The following is a 20,348-nucleotide window of genomic DNA, read 5'->3' as shown; positions in this document are numbered from 1 at the left end:
GGCAAATCGTGAACGACAAGGAATTCTATCATTCTGCTCAAGAACAAACATGCTATTTTACAGAATGTTCCAGTACCTTTACTACGCCAAGTGCATCCTATTAGCCTGAGAGTTCAAGAGATAAATCAAGGGTAGGCCATAGACTTAAACATCACATCATTGTGTCTGAGAGCACAGACAGCGCCATTGAGGACATCTCCATTTGAAGTCGTCAATTTTCTTCTTCTAATACTTCTATGAGTTGGCAAACAAACTGACAGGGTGCACACTGCCACCTAGAGTGTGTTTGAACAGGTATAAAGCCCAGGTTGGTGATTTACCGCCACCTGCAGTTATGGAATGTTTCCTCAGGAGTATAATTCATAGGCTGGTCCTTACTGGTGACCTGGATGGAATTGTGTGATCCTTACTTAACTCAAAGGACATCGTTCACCAAAGGGCGGTCTGCGGGCCGAATTTGGCCACCCAAGTTTTCTGAGCAAAAAATAAACATGCGCAGGAAATAACCTAAGTAATTAACCTAAGCTTAAGAGGATCTGCAGAAAAGAATATGAGAAACTCCCCAAATACAGGTGTGCCAAGATTGTAGTGTCATACCCAAGAAGACTCGAGGCTGTAATCATCACTGCCAAAGGTGCTTAAACAAAGTACTGAGTAAAGGGTCTGAATACTTATGTAAATGTGATATGTTTAAAAAATAAATAATAATAATAATATAAATTAGCACACATTTCTAGAAACCTGTTTTTGCCATCTCATTATGGGGTAGTGTGTGTAGATTAATGAGGGGGGGGGAAAAACAATTTAATACATTTTAGTATGAGGCTGTAACCTAACAAAATGTGGAAAAATTCAATGGGACTAAATACACCGAAAGCACTGTTTGGGCTTCTTGCGGTCAATTTGCAGTCTACAAATGTGTAATTATGTTACAGTCCGACCACCCGCTCAAGAAAACAAAACGGCCTGTGGCTGAATCTAGACGATCCCTGCCATAGGATGTCCCACCCAGTTGACTACTTCAAAATGGTGAAAGTCCTCAATGGTGCTGCCCATGCTAAAAGGTTATTTTGGGCACTAAAGTCCTCTCTCTCTACGGAGTAGACCTAGAAACCTAAAAATGGTTAGAGGGACAAAACCCATTTAGCTCTAAAAGGCCTGGCCTATTTGTGGAAGTTGAAGGCTTTTAAGGGGGCTGGGGAAGGATCTCTCCATGTACCCGTCTTCAATTCAGTGGGACTGAGCCTGGTAAATGGATTATGTTATCTCCCCCTGGTCAAAAGCCACCGCACTGGTTTAAGAGATCTCCTCCTCCTCCCTCCTCCCCCCCATCTCTGGCAGGACTGTTACTGAGGGTCACTGCTATCCTCCCCATTTATCAGCCTCAATGGGTCTGGAGACAAAGGATTCTGGAATGATTTGTTTTGGGAAGCGACTGTATTGGAAGCTATTTGGGGAAATTGTAGGCGAGCTATGCAGTAAGTATTGTAAAAGAGGTATTTTACTGCACAGTCAAGTATATAGTTAAGCGCAGAGAGCAATGGGGCAGAGGTTTGTCAGAATCAAGAAAAGATGTGAACCAACCTCAAGTTGAAAATGTGTGTCCACTGGACACTACCCTTTACCATGCAGTGCTCCTTTAGCCCAGACCAGAGATGAAAGCGGTGGTGCCGAACATAGAGCATTGGCAGGCTTCAGCCTGCTCCAGGCAGTTTCTAATCTATACGCCTCAACTAATTATCTGAACTCCGAGAGCACGGCGGTGAAACTAAATTGGTTCGATGAAGACAATGATTGACCTAATCAGGTGGTTAGTGTCTGGCTGAAGACAGTATTGGTGAAATGGGTTTGGCGCTGGACACATTCATTAGCAGATAACACTCAGGTCACCGGCCTCTCATCTTGTGTACTACTAACAGCAGCCCACTATTCTAGGAGTGGGGTGGCAGATCTGATTGGCAGTCATTGCCTTTTAAAATATCTCACCCAACAGGGGGACGGACAAGTCATCCAGTGTGACTGACAGATAGGACTGAGGTGCGGAAGAAGAGGGTGCGATGCAGGGAGGAGTAGATGCGCTCCACTGCTTGGACTATAGGGTGGTGGTTGCTCGTGTTAATTAGCCCCAGGGTGCCAGGGGCAGCATACAGGCTGTGACTGCCACTGGGGAGAATCAACATCCACACTGACAGAGACCGGCACAGGGCTTTGTAACAGTGCTACCAAGCATGGGCTCTGTTAACAATGCAGGCAAAACAAGCCTGCAGCAAGAGAAAAAAAAGCACTAAAGCGGGTTTCTGTAAAAAGCTAACAATATCTTACTGCAAACAATGTCCCACTGCAGAGCCAGTGGAAACGACACAGAATTTACCTCTGATTCGAGCGACTGGTATAGAATCACAGGGTATAGTGAATTTTTAAAATGAGATTAGTTCGGAATACTCGTCTTCACACGTTAGTAAGAGCGAACACCTTGACTTAGGAGTCGCTTTTGTCAGCTATTAGTTCAGCTTCACTACATTACCCCTTGCAGCTCCCAGGGAGGGCAGTGGTTCTACACTTTCTACATGAGCAGCACATCACCTGCTATCATCAATTCTCTGAGCACACGTCATAAACATGCATTCAGTACCACAGATGGTTGAGGCGGCACATTAAGATTTTGTGCAGCCATAGGCTACCAGTGAAATCGTGGGATTATTGACCATGTTCTCAGTTTTAGTCATACATTTTTCCACTTGCAAGGGAAAAACATGTAGAAGTGAAGGACTTTGCTTGAGGTGGTATGGCTCTGTCATGGCCGGAAGAGAGCAGAGCAATTTCCTCTGGTTTGCACATCTACAAGTTGCCGACAATATCAAACAGACATCAACTGCTCTTGCTGGCTGTCATATCCTAATAGTCAAAATGTATCCATCCCCATCACATCATGTGTGCCCTGGTACTGACCGCCAAGACATGACTAGGGGGAGGGTAAATAAAGTACATCACCCCTAAAATCCTGTCTAATGCAATTCTGAAGGGGTGACAGTAATAACATTTACAACACCTAGGGCTGCACATTTTGGGGAATATTCAGACGTGGAAACTTTGTGGGAATGAACGGCAATATATGGGAATTAACAGAAATGTATGCAAATTAATATTAATACCATTTAAAATGTACATGTTTTTTTGCATTGGATATATTTATAGATATCAGTTTGTCTCTGTGAATGGTTTGTCCTCTGACAAATCAACTGTACATTTCGGTGTTCCTCAAGGTTCCGTTTTAGGAACACTATTGTTTTTACTATATATTTTACCTCTTGGGGATGTTATTCGAAAACATAATGTTAACTTTCACTGCTATGCGGATGACACACAGCTGTACATTTCAATGAAACATGGTGAAGCCCCAAAATTGCCCTCGCTAGAAGCATGTGTTTCAGACATAAGGAAGTGGATGGCTGCAAACTTTCTACTTTTAAACTCGGACAGAACAGAGATGCTTGTTCTAGGTCCCAAGAAACAAAGAGATCTTCTGTTGAATCTGACAATTAATGTTAATGGTTGTACAGTCGTCTCAAATAAAACTGTGAAGGACCTCGACGTTACTCTGGACCCTGATCTCTCTTTTGAAGAACATATCAAGACCATTTCAAGGACAGCTTTTTTCCATCTACGTAACATTGCAAAAATGATGCAGAAAAATTAATCTATGCTTTTGTCACTTTGAGGTTAGACTACTGCAATGCTCTACTTTCCGGCTACCCGGATAAAGCACTAAATAAACTTCAGTTAGTGCTAAATACGGCTGCTAGAATCCTGACTACAACCAAAAAAATGGATCATATTACTCCAGTGCTAGCCTCCCTACACTGGCTTCCTGTCAAGGCAAGGGCTGATTTCAAGGTTTAACTGCTAACCTACAAAGCATTACATGGGCTTGCTCCTACCTATCTCTCTGATTTGGTCCTGCCGTACATACCTACACGTACAAGACGCAGGCCTTCTAATTGTCCCTAGAATTTCTAAGCAAACAGCTGGAGGCAGGGCTTTCTCCTATAGAGCTCCATTTTTATGGAATGGTCTGCCTACCCATGTGAGAGACGCAAACTAGGTCTCAACCTTTAAGTCTTTACTGAAGACTCATCTCTTCAGTGGGTCATATGATTGAGTGTAGTCTGGCCCAGGAGTGTGAAGGTGAACGGAAAGGCTCTGGAGCAAAGAAAATCCCTTGCTGTCTTTGCCTGGCCGGTTCCCCTCTTTCCACTGGGATTCTCTGCCTCTAACCCTATTACAGGGGCTGAGTCACTGGCTTACTGGGGCTCTTTCATACCGTCCTTATGAGGGGTGCGTCACTTGAGTGGGTTGAGTCACTGATGTGATCTTCCCGTCTGGATTGGCGCCCCCCCTTGGGATGTGCCGTGGCAGATATCTTTGTGGGCTATACTTGGCCTTGTCTCAGGATGGTAAGTTGGTGGTTGAAAATATCCCTCTAGTGGTGTGGAGGCTGTGCTTTGGCAAAGTGGGTGGGGTTATATCCTTCCTGTTTGGCCCTGTCCGGGGGTGTCATTGGATGAGGCCACAGTGTCTCCTGACCCCTCCTGTCTCAGCCTCCAATATTTATGCTGCAGTAGTTTGTGTGTCGGGGGGCTAGGGTCAGTCTGTTATATCTGGAGTACTTCTCCTGTCCTATCCGGTGTCCTGTGTGAATTTAAGTATGCTCTCTCTCTAATTCTCTTTCTTTCTTTCTCTCGGAGGACCTGAGCCTCAGGACTACCTGACATGATGACTACTTGCTGTCCCCAGTCCACCTGGCCGTGCTGCTGCTCCAGTTTCAACGGTTCTGCCTGTGATTATTATTATTTGACCATGCTAGTCATTTATAAACATTTGAACATCTTGGCCATGTTCTGTTATAATCTCCACCCGGCACAGCCAGAAGAGGACTGGCCCACCCCACATAGCCTGGTTCCTCTCTAGGTTTCTTCCTAGGGAGTTTTTCCTAGCCACCGTGCTTCTACACCTGCATTGCTTGCTGTTTGGGGTTTTAGGCTGGGTTTCTGTACAGCACTGAGATATCAGCTGATGTACGAAGGGCTATATAAATACATTTGATTTGATTTAGCATATCATATGGAGACAAGTAGACATAATTGCAAATGATTAAATCCTTCCAAATGAATTAAAAACTTAAATTTAGTTATGAATTGAACTTTAATTAAATTAGTTGACTCTTCACATGGGATGACTTCCCTGAACAGCAAAAGGGAATATTGAATGATCCGATATTGAATGATCCATCGCATCTCCCAAAAACATTTGTAAAATGATAGTCTAGAAGCTAAAGCTTTGTAAGCCTGAGAGGAAGACAACCATGTCTTCTCCCTGGACCTCCTCAATGTCCACCTCTTGAAAATCAGACCTCATCTTCACTGTCACTTTCCAACCTCGTTGAGGATGGCTCGTTGTAGGCGTCAAAACGCCTCAAACATGCCGGGATGGCCACCAATTTTTCAACCCTTTTATTGGTCAGCTTGTTGTGTTCTTTGGTGTGTGTGCTCCCAAACAAGGACCAGTTGCGCTCAGAGGTGGCTGATGTTGGTGGGATTTGGAGGATGGAGGCAACAAGGGAAAGAGCCTCAGATCCACAAAGTCCCTTCGACCAGATGGCTGATGAGATATGTCGGCACGACTGCCATATTGCATCTTCATCCCAAAGCCCTTGCATGGATGTGTACTTCGCCAGACTGCCAAGAACCTTGCCCTCATCCAGGGTAAGGTGGCAAGACACAGTAGTGATGACATCCTAGGCCTTGTTGATCTCTGAACCAGACAGGATGCGCTTGCCAGCATACTTGGGGTCCAACATGTACGCTGCGGAGTGTACGGGCTTCAGGCAGAAGTCTCCGCGCTTTTTGATGCATTTCAGAACTACAGTTTCCTCTGCTTGGAGCAACAGGGAAGTGGACAGGGCAGTACGGATTTCTTCTCTTACATCTGCAAGTAGAGTCTGAACATCCGACAGGATGGTATTTTCTCCCTCAATCCGTACAATGGCTACCGCTATAGGTTTCAGGAGTTTCAAGCTGCTTACCACTCTCTCCCAAAATACATAATCCAGGAAGATCCTCTTGATGGGGCTGTCCAGTGAATGGCCATTTCCTGGAGACTCCTTCCCCTCCAGTAGACTGTCAAACATGATGACAACACCACCCTAACGGGTGTTGCTGGGCAGCTTTAACCAGTTATGCATTAGGGGGCGCTCTTTTAATTTTTGGATAAAAACGTTCCCGTTTTAAACAAGATATTTTGTCACGAAAAGATGCTCGACTATGCATATAATTGACAGCTTTGGAAAGAAAACACTGACGTTTCCAAAACTGCAAAGATATTGTCTGAGTGCCACAGAACTAATGCTACAGGCGAAACCAAGATGAAATTTCATACAGGAAGTACCCCAGATTTTGAATGCGCTGTGTTCCAATGTCTCCTTATATGGCTGTGAATGCGCCAGGAATGAGCCTACACTTTCTGTCATTTCCCCAAGGTGTCTGCAGCATTGTGACATATTTGTAGGCATATCATTGGAAGATTGACCATAAGAGACTACATTTACCAGGTGCCCACATGGTGTCCTCCGTCGAGATTATTACGTAATCTCCAGCTGCGTGCATTTTTCCATTTGGTTCAGAGGAGAAACCAAACTGCCAGGAATGATTTATCATCGAATAGATATGTGAAAAACACCTTGAGGATTGATTCTAAACAACGTTTGCCATGTTTCTGTCGATATTATGGAGTTAATTTGGGGAAAAGTTTGGCGTTGTAATGACTGAATTTTCAGGGTTTTTTCTTAGCCAAAAGTGATGAACAAAACGGAGCGATTTGTCCTACACAAATATTTTTGGAAAAACTGAACATTTGCTATCTAACAGTCTCCTCATTGAAAACATCCGAAGTTCTTCAAAGGTAAATTATTTTATTTGAATGCTTTTCTTGTTTTTGTGAAAATGTTGCATGCTGAATGCTAAGGTTAAATGCTATGCTAGGCTATCAATACTCTTACACAAATGCTTGTTTAGCTATGGTTCAAAAGCATATTTTGAAAATCTGAGATGAGTGTTAACAAAATGCTAAGCTTGAGAGCGAATATATTTATTTCATTCCATTTGCGATTTTCATGAATAGTTAACGTTGCGTTATGCTAATGAGCTTGAGGCTATGATTACGCTCCCGGATACGGGATTGCTCGAAGCTAGAGGTTAATGTGGTGCCCTTATTCTTCTCACTTGTAGGCGCTCTTGTAGAGTGTATCCATTGTTTTCAGTGCCATGTTGTCCTTGAGGAGCAGATTCAATGCATGAGCAGCACAGCCAATGGAAGGACTCCTCCATTTTCGACCAAGCAGCCTTCATGTTCGCAGCATTGTCTGTCACCAATGCAAATACCTTCTGTGGTCCAAGGTCATTGACGACTGCCTTCAGCTCATCTGCAATGGAGAGACAGGTGTGTCTGTTGTCCCTCGGGTCTGCGCTCTTGTAGAATACTAGTTGAGGGGTGGAAATGTAGTTAATTATTCTTCGCCCACGAACATTCAACCACCCATCGGTAGTACAGTCTGCTTTCTCTATGATTTGCTTGACCTTCACTTGAACTCTGCATCCAGCAAATGAGTAAATAAAGCATGTCTGGTTGAAGGGGTGTATTCTGGGCAAAGAACATGCAGAATTATCTTCCAATACACATTGCCTGTGAGCATCAGAGGTGAACCAGTTGCATACACAGCCCAAGCAAGACATTCATCAGCATTTCTCTACGTTCCTCCATTGAGTCAAAAATAACTTCTGATTCCAGGAGGACCATGAGCTGTTGCTATCGATAAGGCGTCTGATTCATCATTTTCAGCTCGAATAGAAGTAGAGGGAATTTTGTCAGAGGTTGCTTGTTGTGAATGCGGAGGGAAGTTTATGCACTTGGCCAGATGATTCTGCATCTTTGTTGCATTCTTCACATATGATTTGGCGCAGTACTTGCACATGTACACAGATTTTCCTTCTACATTAGCTGAAGTGAAATGTCTACACATATCAGGTAGTGTCTGTGGCATTTTCTGGTAAAGATTAGGGGGAAAATGATCAAAGAAAAACCCAAATACAATTCCATGTGTAGATAAATAGTTAAGCAGCTAGATTAAACAACTCCTTTGTAAGATTTATTTCACCAATGTTTTAAAATGAAAATAGGTGAATTAACACTCAGTTAGCAGGGTCAACAAGCTAAAACCAACATGGTAGCAAAAACTAACTAGCAGAAATTGTTAACAAGTTAGAAATGATTTAAACACACTTTCCTGTAGGCTACTATTTACTAGTTAACAAACAATCATGTATTTCGTATAAAATATATTCACCCCACCCAGTATTGTAAATCAAACTTACCAGAAAGAATGTAGTCCTTGGCTCAGACAGTGTAGTAGTGTGGGCTCAATAGCATCTCATTTGCATGCAAAATGTTGAGAATCAGCTGCACATGTGACGGAAGAGTGCACTGTACATGTGATGGAAGAATGCACTGTGCATACAGAGGGTTGCAATTCCATTGAATTGGGGATCATTTAACCAAAATATGCCACAAGACCTAGAATTACCTTATGTTTTCCCACAAAAAAAGGTTCACTGTTATAAGACAACTTTTTTGATGAATTTAAGCAAAATTCCCAGGCTTAACTTCCCATGGAAAATTTCAGGAAATTTACAGGTTAAGTTTTCGACCCTTTTACAACCCTAACCACACCACATAAAACATAGTGTGCTAGTTTAAAATCTATATGAGACATTCATCTTATACAGATGTTAAAGTGACATTAACAAAGAACGTGAGTCTTGGGTAAACGTTTCTACAACATCAAGGGGCTAAAACGGAGTTTAAAAGTAGAGGGTGGAATCTGATTGGGTGGTCATGAGTCAAGTCGCTCTGGGAGCTTTCAACCATCAGAGCTTTTCTTTCGAAGGATGAACAGAAGATAATAGGTGATAAAAGCAGAGTCCAAAATAACTCCATTAGTTTCTAACGAAACTTAATGGAAAAAGACTGAAGGCACCGGCCTGTATTTATTACTGCTGAAGTCATTAAGAGGCACCCACGCCATTTTCAAGCCTCCATTCCCTCATCCAAGCTCCGATTCATTTCTGACATGCAGCCGACATTTCCATCTTTCTCTTACATTCAAGTCAACCCGGCCAATTTATGATGATAACATTATAGCTTTCTATCTGAAGTAAACCCCGGCCCAGAGCTAGAGAAGGCCAACAGCATCATTGTAGAAATGGATACACACTTGCTCCCTTTATACCATTACTTAACACAGTGAAAAAGGGCGGAGCGACTGTGCTGGTGCCTTTTGAGTATGCACATCTCACACTGGGCAACCTGTGACACAGACTAGTAATGGCACCTGAAAACATCTCAGGAGACTTAGGCCCAGCGCTCAGACAGAGAAATGGATGGCTGTGGAGGGGGAGAGCCATTAATCCCTCTGTCAGGGGACCCAGGGCTGTCAGGGGACCCATGGAGAGAGCAGTTTAGGGCCCACTTTACACACTAACTACATAGCAAGAGGACAAATGGCAGACAGGGAGGTAGAAGGAGAGTGTTAGCGCACGCAGTTATACAATACATTTACAAAAGTGTGTGGACACCCCTTCAAATTAGTGGATTTGGCTATTTCAGCCACAACCGTTGCTGACAGGTGTATAAAATTGAGCACACTGCCATGCAATCTCCATTCACAAACATTGTCAGTAGAATGGCCTCCCTGAAGACCTCAGTGACTTTCAACGTGGCACCATCATGGGACATCACCTTTCCAACAAGTCAGTTTGTCAAATTTCTGCCCTGCTAGAGCAGCCCCGGTCAAGTGTACGTGCTGTTATTGTGAAGTGGAAACGTCTAGAAGCAACAACGACTCAGCCGCAAAGTCGTAGGCCACACAAGCTCACAGAACGGGACCGCCGAGTGCTGAAGTACGTAGATTGTGTAAAAGAAAATCGTCTGTCCTTGGTTGCAACACTCACGACAGAGTTCCAAAACTGCCTCTGGAATCAACGACAGCACAAGAACTGTTCATCAGGAGCATCATGAAATGGGTTTCCATGGCAGAGTGGCCACACACAAGCCTAAGATCACCATGTGCAATGCCAAGCGTCAGCTGGAGTGGTGTAAAGCTCACCGCCATTGGACTCTGGAGCAGTGAAAACATGTTCTCTCGAGTGATGAATCACGCTTCACCATCTAGCAGTACGACGAACGAATATGGGTTTGGCAGAAGCCAAGAGAACACAACCTGCTCGAATACCTAGTGCCAACTTTAACGTTTGGTGGAAGAGGAATCATGACAAGCTAAACGATTCTGTGCTTCCAACTTTGTGGCAACAGTTTGGAGAAGGCCCTTTCCTGTTTCAGCATTACAATTATCCCGTGTACAAAGCAAGGTCCATATAGAAATGGTTTAGACGAGATCGATTTGGAAGAACCTGACTGGCCTGAACAGAGCCCTGACCTCAACCCCATCGAACACCTCTGGGAAAAATTGTAACACCGAATGCGAGCCTGACCTAATCGCACAACATCAGTGGCTGACCTCACTAATGCTCTTGTGGCTGAATGGAAGCAAGTCCCCGCAGCAATGTTCCATCACCTGTTATAGCAGCAATGGGAGGAACAACACCATATTAATGTCCATGATTTTGGAATGAGATGTTTGACAAGCAGGTGTCCACATACTTTTGGTCATGAAGTGTAAGTTTGAATGAGAGTGTGCGCTTGTATTTCTTATGTGCTCTGCCATACCTTTCTCTGTGCGGAGCCGTTTGAAGGAGTCTGTCTTCGAGATCCCGGGGTCGGAGATAACCTTGGAGCCCAACTTGACAGTCAAGTCGATGGAGTGGTAGCCCTGGGGAAGCTTGCGGTCGTAAAGCAGGGTCAGCAGCTGGGCCAGTGTCATCTCTGCCGGCAGGGGCTGACCTGAGGGGGGGTGGAGGGATGAGACAGCGTTCACAGTAAGGAACCAAAACCTTGGTCACTCTCTGGTCACACTACCAGGCCCAGAGGGACAGAAAACCCATGACAACTACATGACATGAAGGCTAGTGACCTATTTAACAATGACTACATGTGAAGACAAGACATAATGGATGGAGTGCTGCTTGTGCCCATAGTAAATGTTTGTCTTTGCAAAAAAAGGTCTGATCATGTCTTTGCATATCTTCCCTGAGTTAGGTAAAACTTGGATCTTGCTGGCCTTAAGGAGATAGACTGGGGGTAAGGCCCTTCGATACACAAACATTCTGTCCAAGGGGTGTACATCAAGCTGCGTCACGCTACAGAAACAGGAGATAGGAGCCTATGAGCTGTTCCAGTTCACACAAGCCAGGGCTCGTGCAAGGCTACTTATGTTTACCTTGACAACCCAGGGTCACAAGACCACAGACTAGAACAAGCCAAAGGACACTCGGGCACACTGGCTCAATGAATAGGCTTCGTCAGATGAACAGGCTTCACTTGGCGGAGGGAAGGTGCTGGAGAGAGAAGGGAGCTGTTTGTGTGTACACAGTACCTGGTAGCAGCTTGTGGTAGAGGTGGAAGACAGGCACGCTGAGAGTTTTGGCAGAAGGGTCCACACCTGAGGCTGTCAGCTTATCGCTCATCACACGGCCCCTCCGCGAAGGGGGACGAGGAGGGGTCGACAGGGCTCTCTTCGACTGGGACTTCAAGCCTGAAAGGAAAACACACTCCAGTCATTTACCATGTAAAATTGACTTTTATATGCTAGTGTATGTGATTCTAGAGGTGAGAGCTTCTGTCTAGTGCTTCTTATCAAAACACTGTCTATATTTTGGGATATTTTACACATTGTATTTCCATATACAAATAGACCAATCGTTTACATTCGGGGGCAGGAGCGCAACATAGGGCTGGAAGGCCAGCTTAAAGCAAAACAATACCTGCCATCTAATTAGTTCTTTAGAATCAATTAATCCATTCCTGCAAAGCCACAATGATTGGCAGGCGTGGGAAGGAAAGGATGCGGTGAGGGTTTGTGAGGAGGAGGGGGCCAAATGTGTACCTGAGGCCACGACGACACTGAAGTTGTCCTGGAAACCGCTGTCTGTCTTCATCTTCTCCTTCTCGTCGTGATTCTTCTTCTCCTTGTCCTCTTTCTGCTCATTGATCAGCTTGGCTGTGATACTGGGGGTGTCTGAAAGAGGGAAGGATTACATTAGAACCACCCTTCGGCAACAAGCCATCAAAGCCACTTGTGCTAATTGTCATAATATGCATAGCCCCAGTGGCCGACTAGCCAAGTGCACACAAGTATTAACTAAAGCCCGATTTATCGGTTGACCGATATTAAATTGAGCGATTAGTTTTTATCTATTATAATTTTTTTACCAACGTAATTAGACCAGTAAATAGTAATTATTTTCATGCCATGGTATACAGTCTGATATACTACGGCTATACATTTGGGTGTGGTTTTTTCGCCCTTGCCTGAGTAGCCTTATTTCACTGCCAAAAATAAAAATATCAAACGTTAGTGTTCAGCAAAGTAACACAATATTAAAACACAGGTAGCCTAGTCAAATAACATCCAATCACATCAACCGTTACTCTCGTGGGAACCCTTCACTCTTGTGCAGACATTTAGAAACGAAACATGACAATTTGACAAATAAGCCACGGGAGTTGTTTGAGCGAGAATAAAGACGACTTTCAAGTAGTAAGACATGTAAAAAAGCAACAGATACCATTAATAAGGTGGTGCTAGAAGCGTCTTATATGGTGAGCTACCGAGTGGCTAGGACATGCAAGCCCCATACCATTGTGGAGGACTTAATTCTTCCTGCTGCTGCGGATATGGCTGGGGAAATGCTGGGGGAAAAGGTCAAAAAACCTACACAGATGATGCCTTCATCAAACACTGCTTCACGACGCATCAGTGACATGGCAGGATATGTTTTGAAACAATTACTGCTTTGCATACAAGCCAGTGAATTAAATGCATTACAGCTGGATGAGTCAACAGACGTGGCGGGCCTGGCCCAGCTCCTGGTATATGTCCGTTACGTTTATGGGGGGGGTCAATTAAGGAAGACATCCTCTTCTGCAAAACACTGGACAACAGGAGAGGATATTTTTTAAGTCCTGGACAGCTTTGTGACATGAAATGGACTTTGGTGGTCAAGATGCGTTGGTATCTGTACTGATGGCGCAAAAGCCATGACAGGGAGACATAGTGGAGAGGTAACGTGCGTGCAAGCAGTTTCTCCCGACACCACTTGGGTACACTGCAGCATCCACCGAGAGGCTCTTCCTGCCAAGGGAATGCCTGACCGCTTGAAAGACGTTTTGGACACCACAGTGAAAATGGTTAACTTTGTTAAAGCAAGGCCCTTGAACTCTTGTGTATTTTATGCACTATGCAATGATATGGACATCGACCATGTAACGCTTTTACAACATACACAACTGCGCAGGTTATCAAGCTGACACATTTTTTTTTAATTGAGATGAGTTTAAAGTTATTTTTACTGACCATAATTTTCAATTGTCTGACCGCTTCCATGTTGACGAGTTTCTCACACGACTGGCCTGTCTGGGTGATGTTTTTCGTCTGAATCTAGGATTAGAGGGACTCTCTGCAACTATATTCAATGTTCGGGACAAAATTCTGGCTATGATTAAGAAGTTGGAGCTCTTCTCTGTCTGCCTTAACAAGGACAACACACAGGTCTTTCCATCATTGTATGATTTTCTGTGTGCAAATGATCTCAAGCTTACGAACAATGTCAAATGTGATATTGTGAAGCACCTGAGTTAGTTGGGTGCGCATTTACGTAGGTAATTTCCCAAAATGGATGACAAACAACTTGATTCGTTATCCCTTTCATGGCCTGCCTCTAGTCCACTTACCGATATCTGAACAAGAGTGCCTTATCGAAATTATCACTAGCATGAAAACTAAATACAGGCAGACTGTGTGGAAAATGATTTAGGACGGACTCTCTACAACACAACCCAACATTGCAGAGCTACGTGCATCCTTTCAAGCCCACCCTTCTCATTAACCTGTGGTGAGTTATTCACAATTTATTTTCAAAGAACAAAAGGTTGTATAAGATGGTTAAATAAAAAGCTAAATTATTGCTTACTATTATTTGTGCCCTGGTTCTATAAGAGCTCTTGTTTAAATCACAATCCATACAATCCATTCTTCTTTTCATTCGAGCTATAATAATAAAATCGGCAGATTTAGCCGTTATGGTGAATATTTCCACTCTAAAATTGGAAATCCGTATTGAATCAAATCCCCTATCGGTAAGTTCTACTATTGACATCAACCCTAATATAGGCGCAAACAAGGCTATGCAAACAACTAGAGATACAATCAGCTGACAAGTAGCTAGCTCATCTCAGTCCTCCATTCCCTGAGAGTTCAGATAAAATGGTCTTGATAGCAGATAATCTGGCATTAGCAATTCCAAGGGCAACTAAGAGCAGGCTCCTTTAAAAAGACCCCTGGCTAGCACTAGCTGTTTGCAGCTGTCTCTGCTGTGCTCCCTTGCACATGTAAATATTGGAGTATAGATTGTGCCTTCCTGTATTATACTTAAGCTAAAATGTTAATTCTATTCTTCTGAGCCATTTACTTTATGATCGTATTCTTATCTTATTTCTTATAGTTGAGAAGGAACCTGCAAGTAAGCATTTCATTGGACGGTTATACCATGTGTATCCTGTACATACGACTAATAAAATGTTAACTTTTATTCTTAACCGAGCCTACCCCTGCACCTCTGGGTAGCGCCAGAAATTATAGGTGTGGACATCATCCCCCTACGGAGAAGTGGACAGGCCGGGTTAGTTTATAGACAGGACTCAATGACTATTTCAGGAAATGGAGGGGTTATTTATTTTGCGCACAAGGAAAAATTGGATTCAGTGCTTCTTAAATAACTTTGGGGGTTCTGGTAAAGGCCAAAACCTATGAGTCCAGCAGCTTGCACAGGGCTATTTCAATCACAGGGTTGACCAGCAGGGTGCAATAAAGGGGAATGAGTGTGTGGTATTTAACTTGCACCATGTTAGGCTTGTGGGTCTAACATAGTGCCAGTTTACTGTTGAAAAGTGATATCCCAAGTATAAATAAAATAAAGTATATACACTAAAGGGTAAAAAAAAAGAAAGAAAAGTTGATCAAAATATATATATATATATTTTTTTTTTTTAGACACCTGCAAACTTCGAGTAGATCATTCAAAAAGTTGATCTGATGGCTAATCCATGATGTCATCCACCTCTCCCTTGCTTGATGAACAATAGAGAAGACCGAACAAGAGAGGAAAAAGCCACACCCCCAATTGTGCTGTGTCATGACTTACCTGGACCACCTATTGATATGTGCCTTATGTTAAGTACACTGAACAAAAATATAAAACGGAACATGTAAAGTGTTGGTCCCATGTTTCAACGCTTCATACACACAAAAAGTGCATTTCTTTCAAATTTTGTGCACAGATTTGTTTACATCCCTGTTAGTGAGCAGTTCTCCTTTGCCAAGATAATCCATCCACCTGACAGGTGTGGCATATCAAGAAACTGATTAAACAGCATGATCATTACACAGGTGCACCTTGTGCTTGGGACAATAGAAGGCCACTCTAGCATTTGCAGTTTTGTCACAACACCACATGTTTTGAGGGCGAGTGCAATTGGTATGCTGACTGTTGGAATGTCCACCACAGCTGTTGCCAGAGAGCTGAATGTTAATTTTTCGACCACAAGCTGCCTCCAAGTCGTTTTAAATAATTTGGCAGAACATCCAACAGGCCTCACAACCGCAGACCACGTGTAACCACTCCAGCCCAGGAACTCCATATCCGGCTTCTTCTCTTGCGGGATCGCCTGAGGGGGGTACTAAGGAGTATTTAGGTCTTTAATAAAGCCCTTTTGTGGGGAAAAACTCATTCTGATTGGCTGTTTCTGGCTTCCCAGTGGGTGAGCCTATGCCCTCCAAGGCCCATCCATGGCTGCACCCCTGCCCAGTCATGTGAAATCAATAGATTTGGGTCTAATGAATTTAATTCAATTGACTGCTTTCCTTATATGAACTGTAACTCAGTCAAATCTATGAAATTGTTGCATGTTGCATTTATAATTCTGTTCAGTATAATTCACCTGTTAAATGAGGTGAAAAGGAGACTGGCGTGCCACTAAGTAAGTGTAGCTACGTTTACACTGACGTGCTCTCTAAACACAGTTAGCACCAGCTGATCCACTCTGTAGCCATTGATCAGAGAGCGATCGTCACCTGCTGGAAAGCTAATATGGTGCGACGCTCTAACGCATTGACATTAATGAGGCGATGTGAGTGGACGCAGCAGTCGCATTGGAAAGGTCAATGTTAATGCCCAGGGAGATTGTGTGTGTGTGTGTGTGTGTGTGTGTGTGCACGTATGTGTGTGTGTGTGTGTGAGACTATGAGGTGCTGGCATGGGGTATAAACTTCAAATATGTCTGCCTTTTCAAATTTAAGGACCCAGTGAGAAGAGATTAAATGCTTGAATGACGAGTAGCGTCCGAAAAGTGGGTTTCTCCAAATTAGATCCTGTGTGTCTGTCGTTGTGGGAGGAGGGTTTATCTGAGTGGCACTGGAAACACTCAGGTCCTCTTTATCTGAGGGCCACTTGATATTGATGAGGTTGATGCTGGGGCAACAAGGAAGTATGTTTAAATGTAATTTCCATTCTGCAACACTAATTGCCCAAACTGTCAACAGTGACAGGTTGGGTAGGGGCAGCAGACGTACCGGACACCCGGTCCAGGACTTCAGCGAGGGTGGTGGAGATGGGAAGGTGGAGGGTGCGGTACTTGTGCCCTGCTCCGTACATGGGGTGCTGGATCACATGGCTGGTAGCGTTAATGCGTCCCTTGTACAGCTGAAGAGAGATGAGAAGGTATTAGGACAGTACAAGTACAAAACACCACTGCCACCAATGTTATGAACGGTCATGACTTCAAGTGAGAGATGACAGATACAGGATCACAATGCAGGGCCACTTTTGGAGTGAATGAAGCTGGCCTTGGCTGTAGACTTCCACTCCTGCATTCACTGGAAATAACAAGGCTTCTCATTCAGGCATGAATGTTACATGTGCACAACATTGAAGGTGACATCTATTGCTTTCTGCAACCTGCAGGAGACAGGCATGGTGTTGCCAGAGCATGGCTCAGCCGCTTAGGTTGAATGGACAGCTCACTGTAGCTCTAAACACAACCTCAGCCCCCTCATTCAGCTCCTTCACTCAGTCCCCACAGTACACACACCAGAAAAAATCACTACACTACAAACACTAGCCTGGCAGGAGATTTAGATTATGTAACCTAAAAGGCTGTTTGAAACATGCACCTTTAAAAAGGTACTGGTGGCTTTTAGGCAAGTCTGATAGACCTCTCATAGGAAGCTAAATGTTCTAGACTCCATATCTTGGTATGGTAGCGAGTACACTATTTTTAGATTGACAGCAAATCAAAATGTCAAGTTCCCTCCAGTGAGAAGCAGATTAGGGAGAAATTGAGTGAGGCTTTCTTAAATATCAAAAATCAAATTAAGAGTCTTTTCAACGCTGATGAAATAAAAATGTTGAGCCAGTGTAGAGTAAACCATTAACATTTTTGTAAATCTAAAAAGGCCTGATGGAATTGGATAAAAAACAGAAGAAAAAAAAGGTAAAGGGCAACACAAAGTCTGACATGAGCTATTTCGGGGTCCTATAAATTCTGCATTGCGGAGAACGCAATCCAGACATTAAACCGGAATTCAACTGTAATCAAACATTTGTTGAATTTACAAGGAAGTCAACTACATGTATTGAATTTATTAGAAAATGCATTCATTTGCCCAAGTTCATCATAAGACATGAAAATGCATCAGTTACCTGGCAGAATGTGTCATTTTTTTGCATCAATCTAGTGGCCATTTGTTTTGCAAACTCTACAACCACATGACCACTACAGAAACATCGCTAAACGAAAAACATCTTGCTGGTGCACACTTGTAAAAATCATAATTATAAAAAATATTGGTCCCCTGATGTGTTTTAAGCATTGTTGTGGACTTAGAATATCTAATTGCATTGTTTTTCTAATAAATGAACAGACAAAAACTAAAAACATGGAAAACCTAAACTGCACCAAGAAAAAAAATATATATTTTATAGGGCCCTATCTGGGGCTGTTGCAGTGACTGTATTAATGCCACATTAGCAGTCATGAGTCATGAACGCCGTAGTCGATACGCGTTATACAACACCATTATACAATACATAGCCTGCTGTATATGCACTGCAGAAAAACACACACAAAAAAGATTTAAGATGTCTTTGATACATAATTGGTCGAGCCTATACTCCAAAATTAAACAAATTCTAGTAAATCGCCTTTGATTGTGGACTATATTCTATGCATACTGGAGAATGGTTACCTTAAGCAATTCTCCAAATCTTTCAGCCATGAGTCTGGGAAAGAACTGATGGAAAATGTTATGGTGGTGCTTTTCTATTTATACACTTCTGTGGTCTGTGTTCGTGCTTTTCTAATAACCGTTTTCTGTGTTCATGAAAGTGACTGATTACACAAATCCTCACTATCAGTATCTGCAATTTGGTAGTACGCCCAGACCCTTGTTTTGAGATTGAAAGCTCTCTCAGTTTCAAGGTCTCAGCATAGAGAGAAGAAGCCTATCAGTCTGTCAAAAGCATGACCCAGTATTGGTCAGTCACATGAATGAAGCAAACGTTGATTCATTCATTTTGGATGAATAAGCTAAATCATGCAAATATAACTTGTCTGTACATAAGAGATCTCACTGGACTTCCCCGGGAGAACTCCTGACAGACGTTTACTGTGGTGCATCAAGTTGGTTGGAACCGCTCCAGTTAACTGATAATAAACAACGATTATTCAAGATGGACTTCGAGTGTCTCTGTATAAGAATTTCCACAATAGAAAGTATAGGCCTAGGCGATGCAATTGGTTTGTTGATTGTACAGGGCGGCTTACAGAGTTAGCCTACAATTATTGTGAATTTGTATTCGATTTTCAATAGTATTTCCATAATTAATAGGCTGCCATTACCTTTAGCTACAGAATCTCTCACTATCGTGCATTTTCATCTCCTCCTCTATCTCCTTCATTCCTTTCTCAAGCACGCAGAAAGGGGCTGTCAGTTTAATGAAAGGTTTCGTTGTGAAAATATGTTAATATCAATGTTCCCGAACAGATTTCACTTGATTTCCCAAATTAAGCACTGGGTAGCTGCAGGAATAGGGTTGGGGAGGCCATGGCACACAAAGTTCGGTTGGAATATCACCAGCCGTGCAGCGAAAAGCTGCATGCTCCTCAAACAGTGGTTGATGCGTGGCGTGAAACAACTGTTCTTATAAGCCCAGACATTCCTATATGAAATTGCGTGTGAAAGCAGAGTTTAGATGGGTGCCACTAAAAAGAAGAGATCCCAGCTGCTACTATATTTATTTCCAAGCTGCTCATATTAAGCATATGCTCCCCTATAAAACCGGAATAGCCTACCCGGCATGATTGAAAAACAAACAGGCGGGAAAGTGGCCTCCATTTGCTATTAGAGCTCATACCGATGACATGTCATTTTTCCCTGGCCCCTGTACATTTGATAATGGGCCATTTCAATCAAAACAAATGTCACATATTAGCAAAGACAAGATTAAATTGAGAATAGTCTGATGGGTGAAAATATGATACCTTGATGAGAGAATAGTATGTGCAGCTTGATGCAACAGAGGGCAAGCTTTTCTTGCTACTTTCTCAAATCATCAATAGCCTGTAGTCGCACCATGCAGCCCATATATATGTGCTGATATCTAAGGCATTCTAAGGTTTGTATCACTCACAATTAAAGTTGCAAAATAACTAAATCTGCCGTATATGACGGGTTTCAAATGATCAATTTAACGCTCAACAGCACTCTCTCCGGAATGGGAAAAATATCTACTTTTTTAGCGGGTAAATCAGAATTAATATTGCAGAGAGATTGTGGCTTCTATCAATGTAATTATCTGCAGCATTTACAATCCCCCATAACTATTTTAAATATATCTCTTCCATAAAATATATGTTCCTTTATTATTTTCCCCTAACCTTTCCACCCCTCCCCTAATTGAAGTAAACTAATTAAAATATTATATTTATTCAGCCAAGTAAAATTATTTTATTCTTACAATAAAATCATGAAATAACGGCACGGGAGTTAAGCATGTCTTGTCTGC

The 20,348-nt window shown here is 42.9% G+C and overlaps 1 protein-coding gene across 19 annotated transcripts in view; it reads right to left on the bottom strand.

Moving 5' to 3' along the window:
• birc6 (baculoviral IAP repeat containing 6) overlaps positions 1 to 20,348 on the bottom strand; it is a 154,181-nt gene that overhangs the window by 76,069 nt on the left and 57,764 nt on the right. For all 19 annotated transcript variants that reach the window (XM_024424750.2, XM_024424743.2, XM_042323545.1 and 16 more), the window contains exons 56-59: positions 16,856 to 16,985; positions 12,113 to 12,244; positions 11,603 to 11,761; positions 10,837 to 11,010 (exon numbers count right to left, since the gene is read on the bottom strand). In XM_024424750.2, coding sequence (XP_024280518.1) covers positions 10,837 to 11,010; positions 11,603 to 11,761; positions 12,113 to 12,244; positions 16,856 to 16,985 — 595 coding nt within the window. The remainder of the gene's footprint in view (positions 1 to 10,836; positions 11,011 to 11,602; positions 11,762 to 12,112; positions 12,245 to 16,855; positions 16,986 to 20,348) is intronic.

The sequence above is a fragment of the Oncorhynchus tshawytscha genome, linkage group LG06, assembly GCF_018296145.1.
Source record: "Oncorhynchus tshawytscha isolate Ot180627B linkage group LG06, Otsh_v2.0, whole genome shotgun sequence".
NCBI classification, from domain to species: domain Eukaryota; kingdom Metazoa; phylum Chordata; class Actinopteri; order Salmoniformes; family Salmonidae; genus Oncorhynchus; species Oncorhynchus tshawytscha.
The sequence above is the reverse complement of the archived record's forward strand: the minus strand, read 5'-3'. Positions and strand labels throughout refer to the sequence as shown.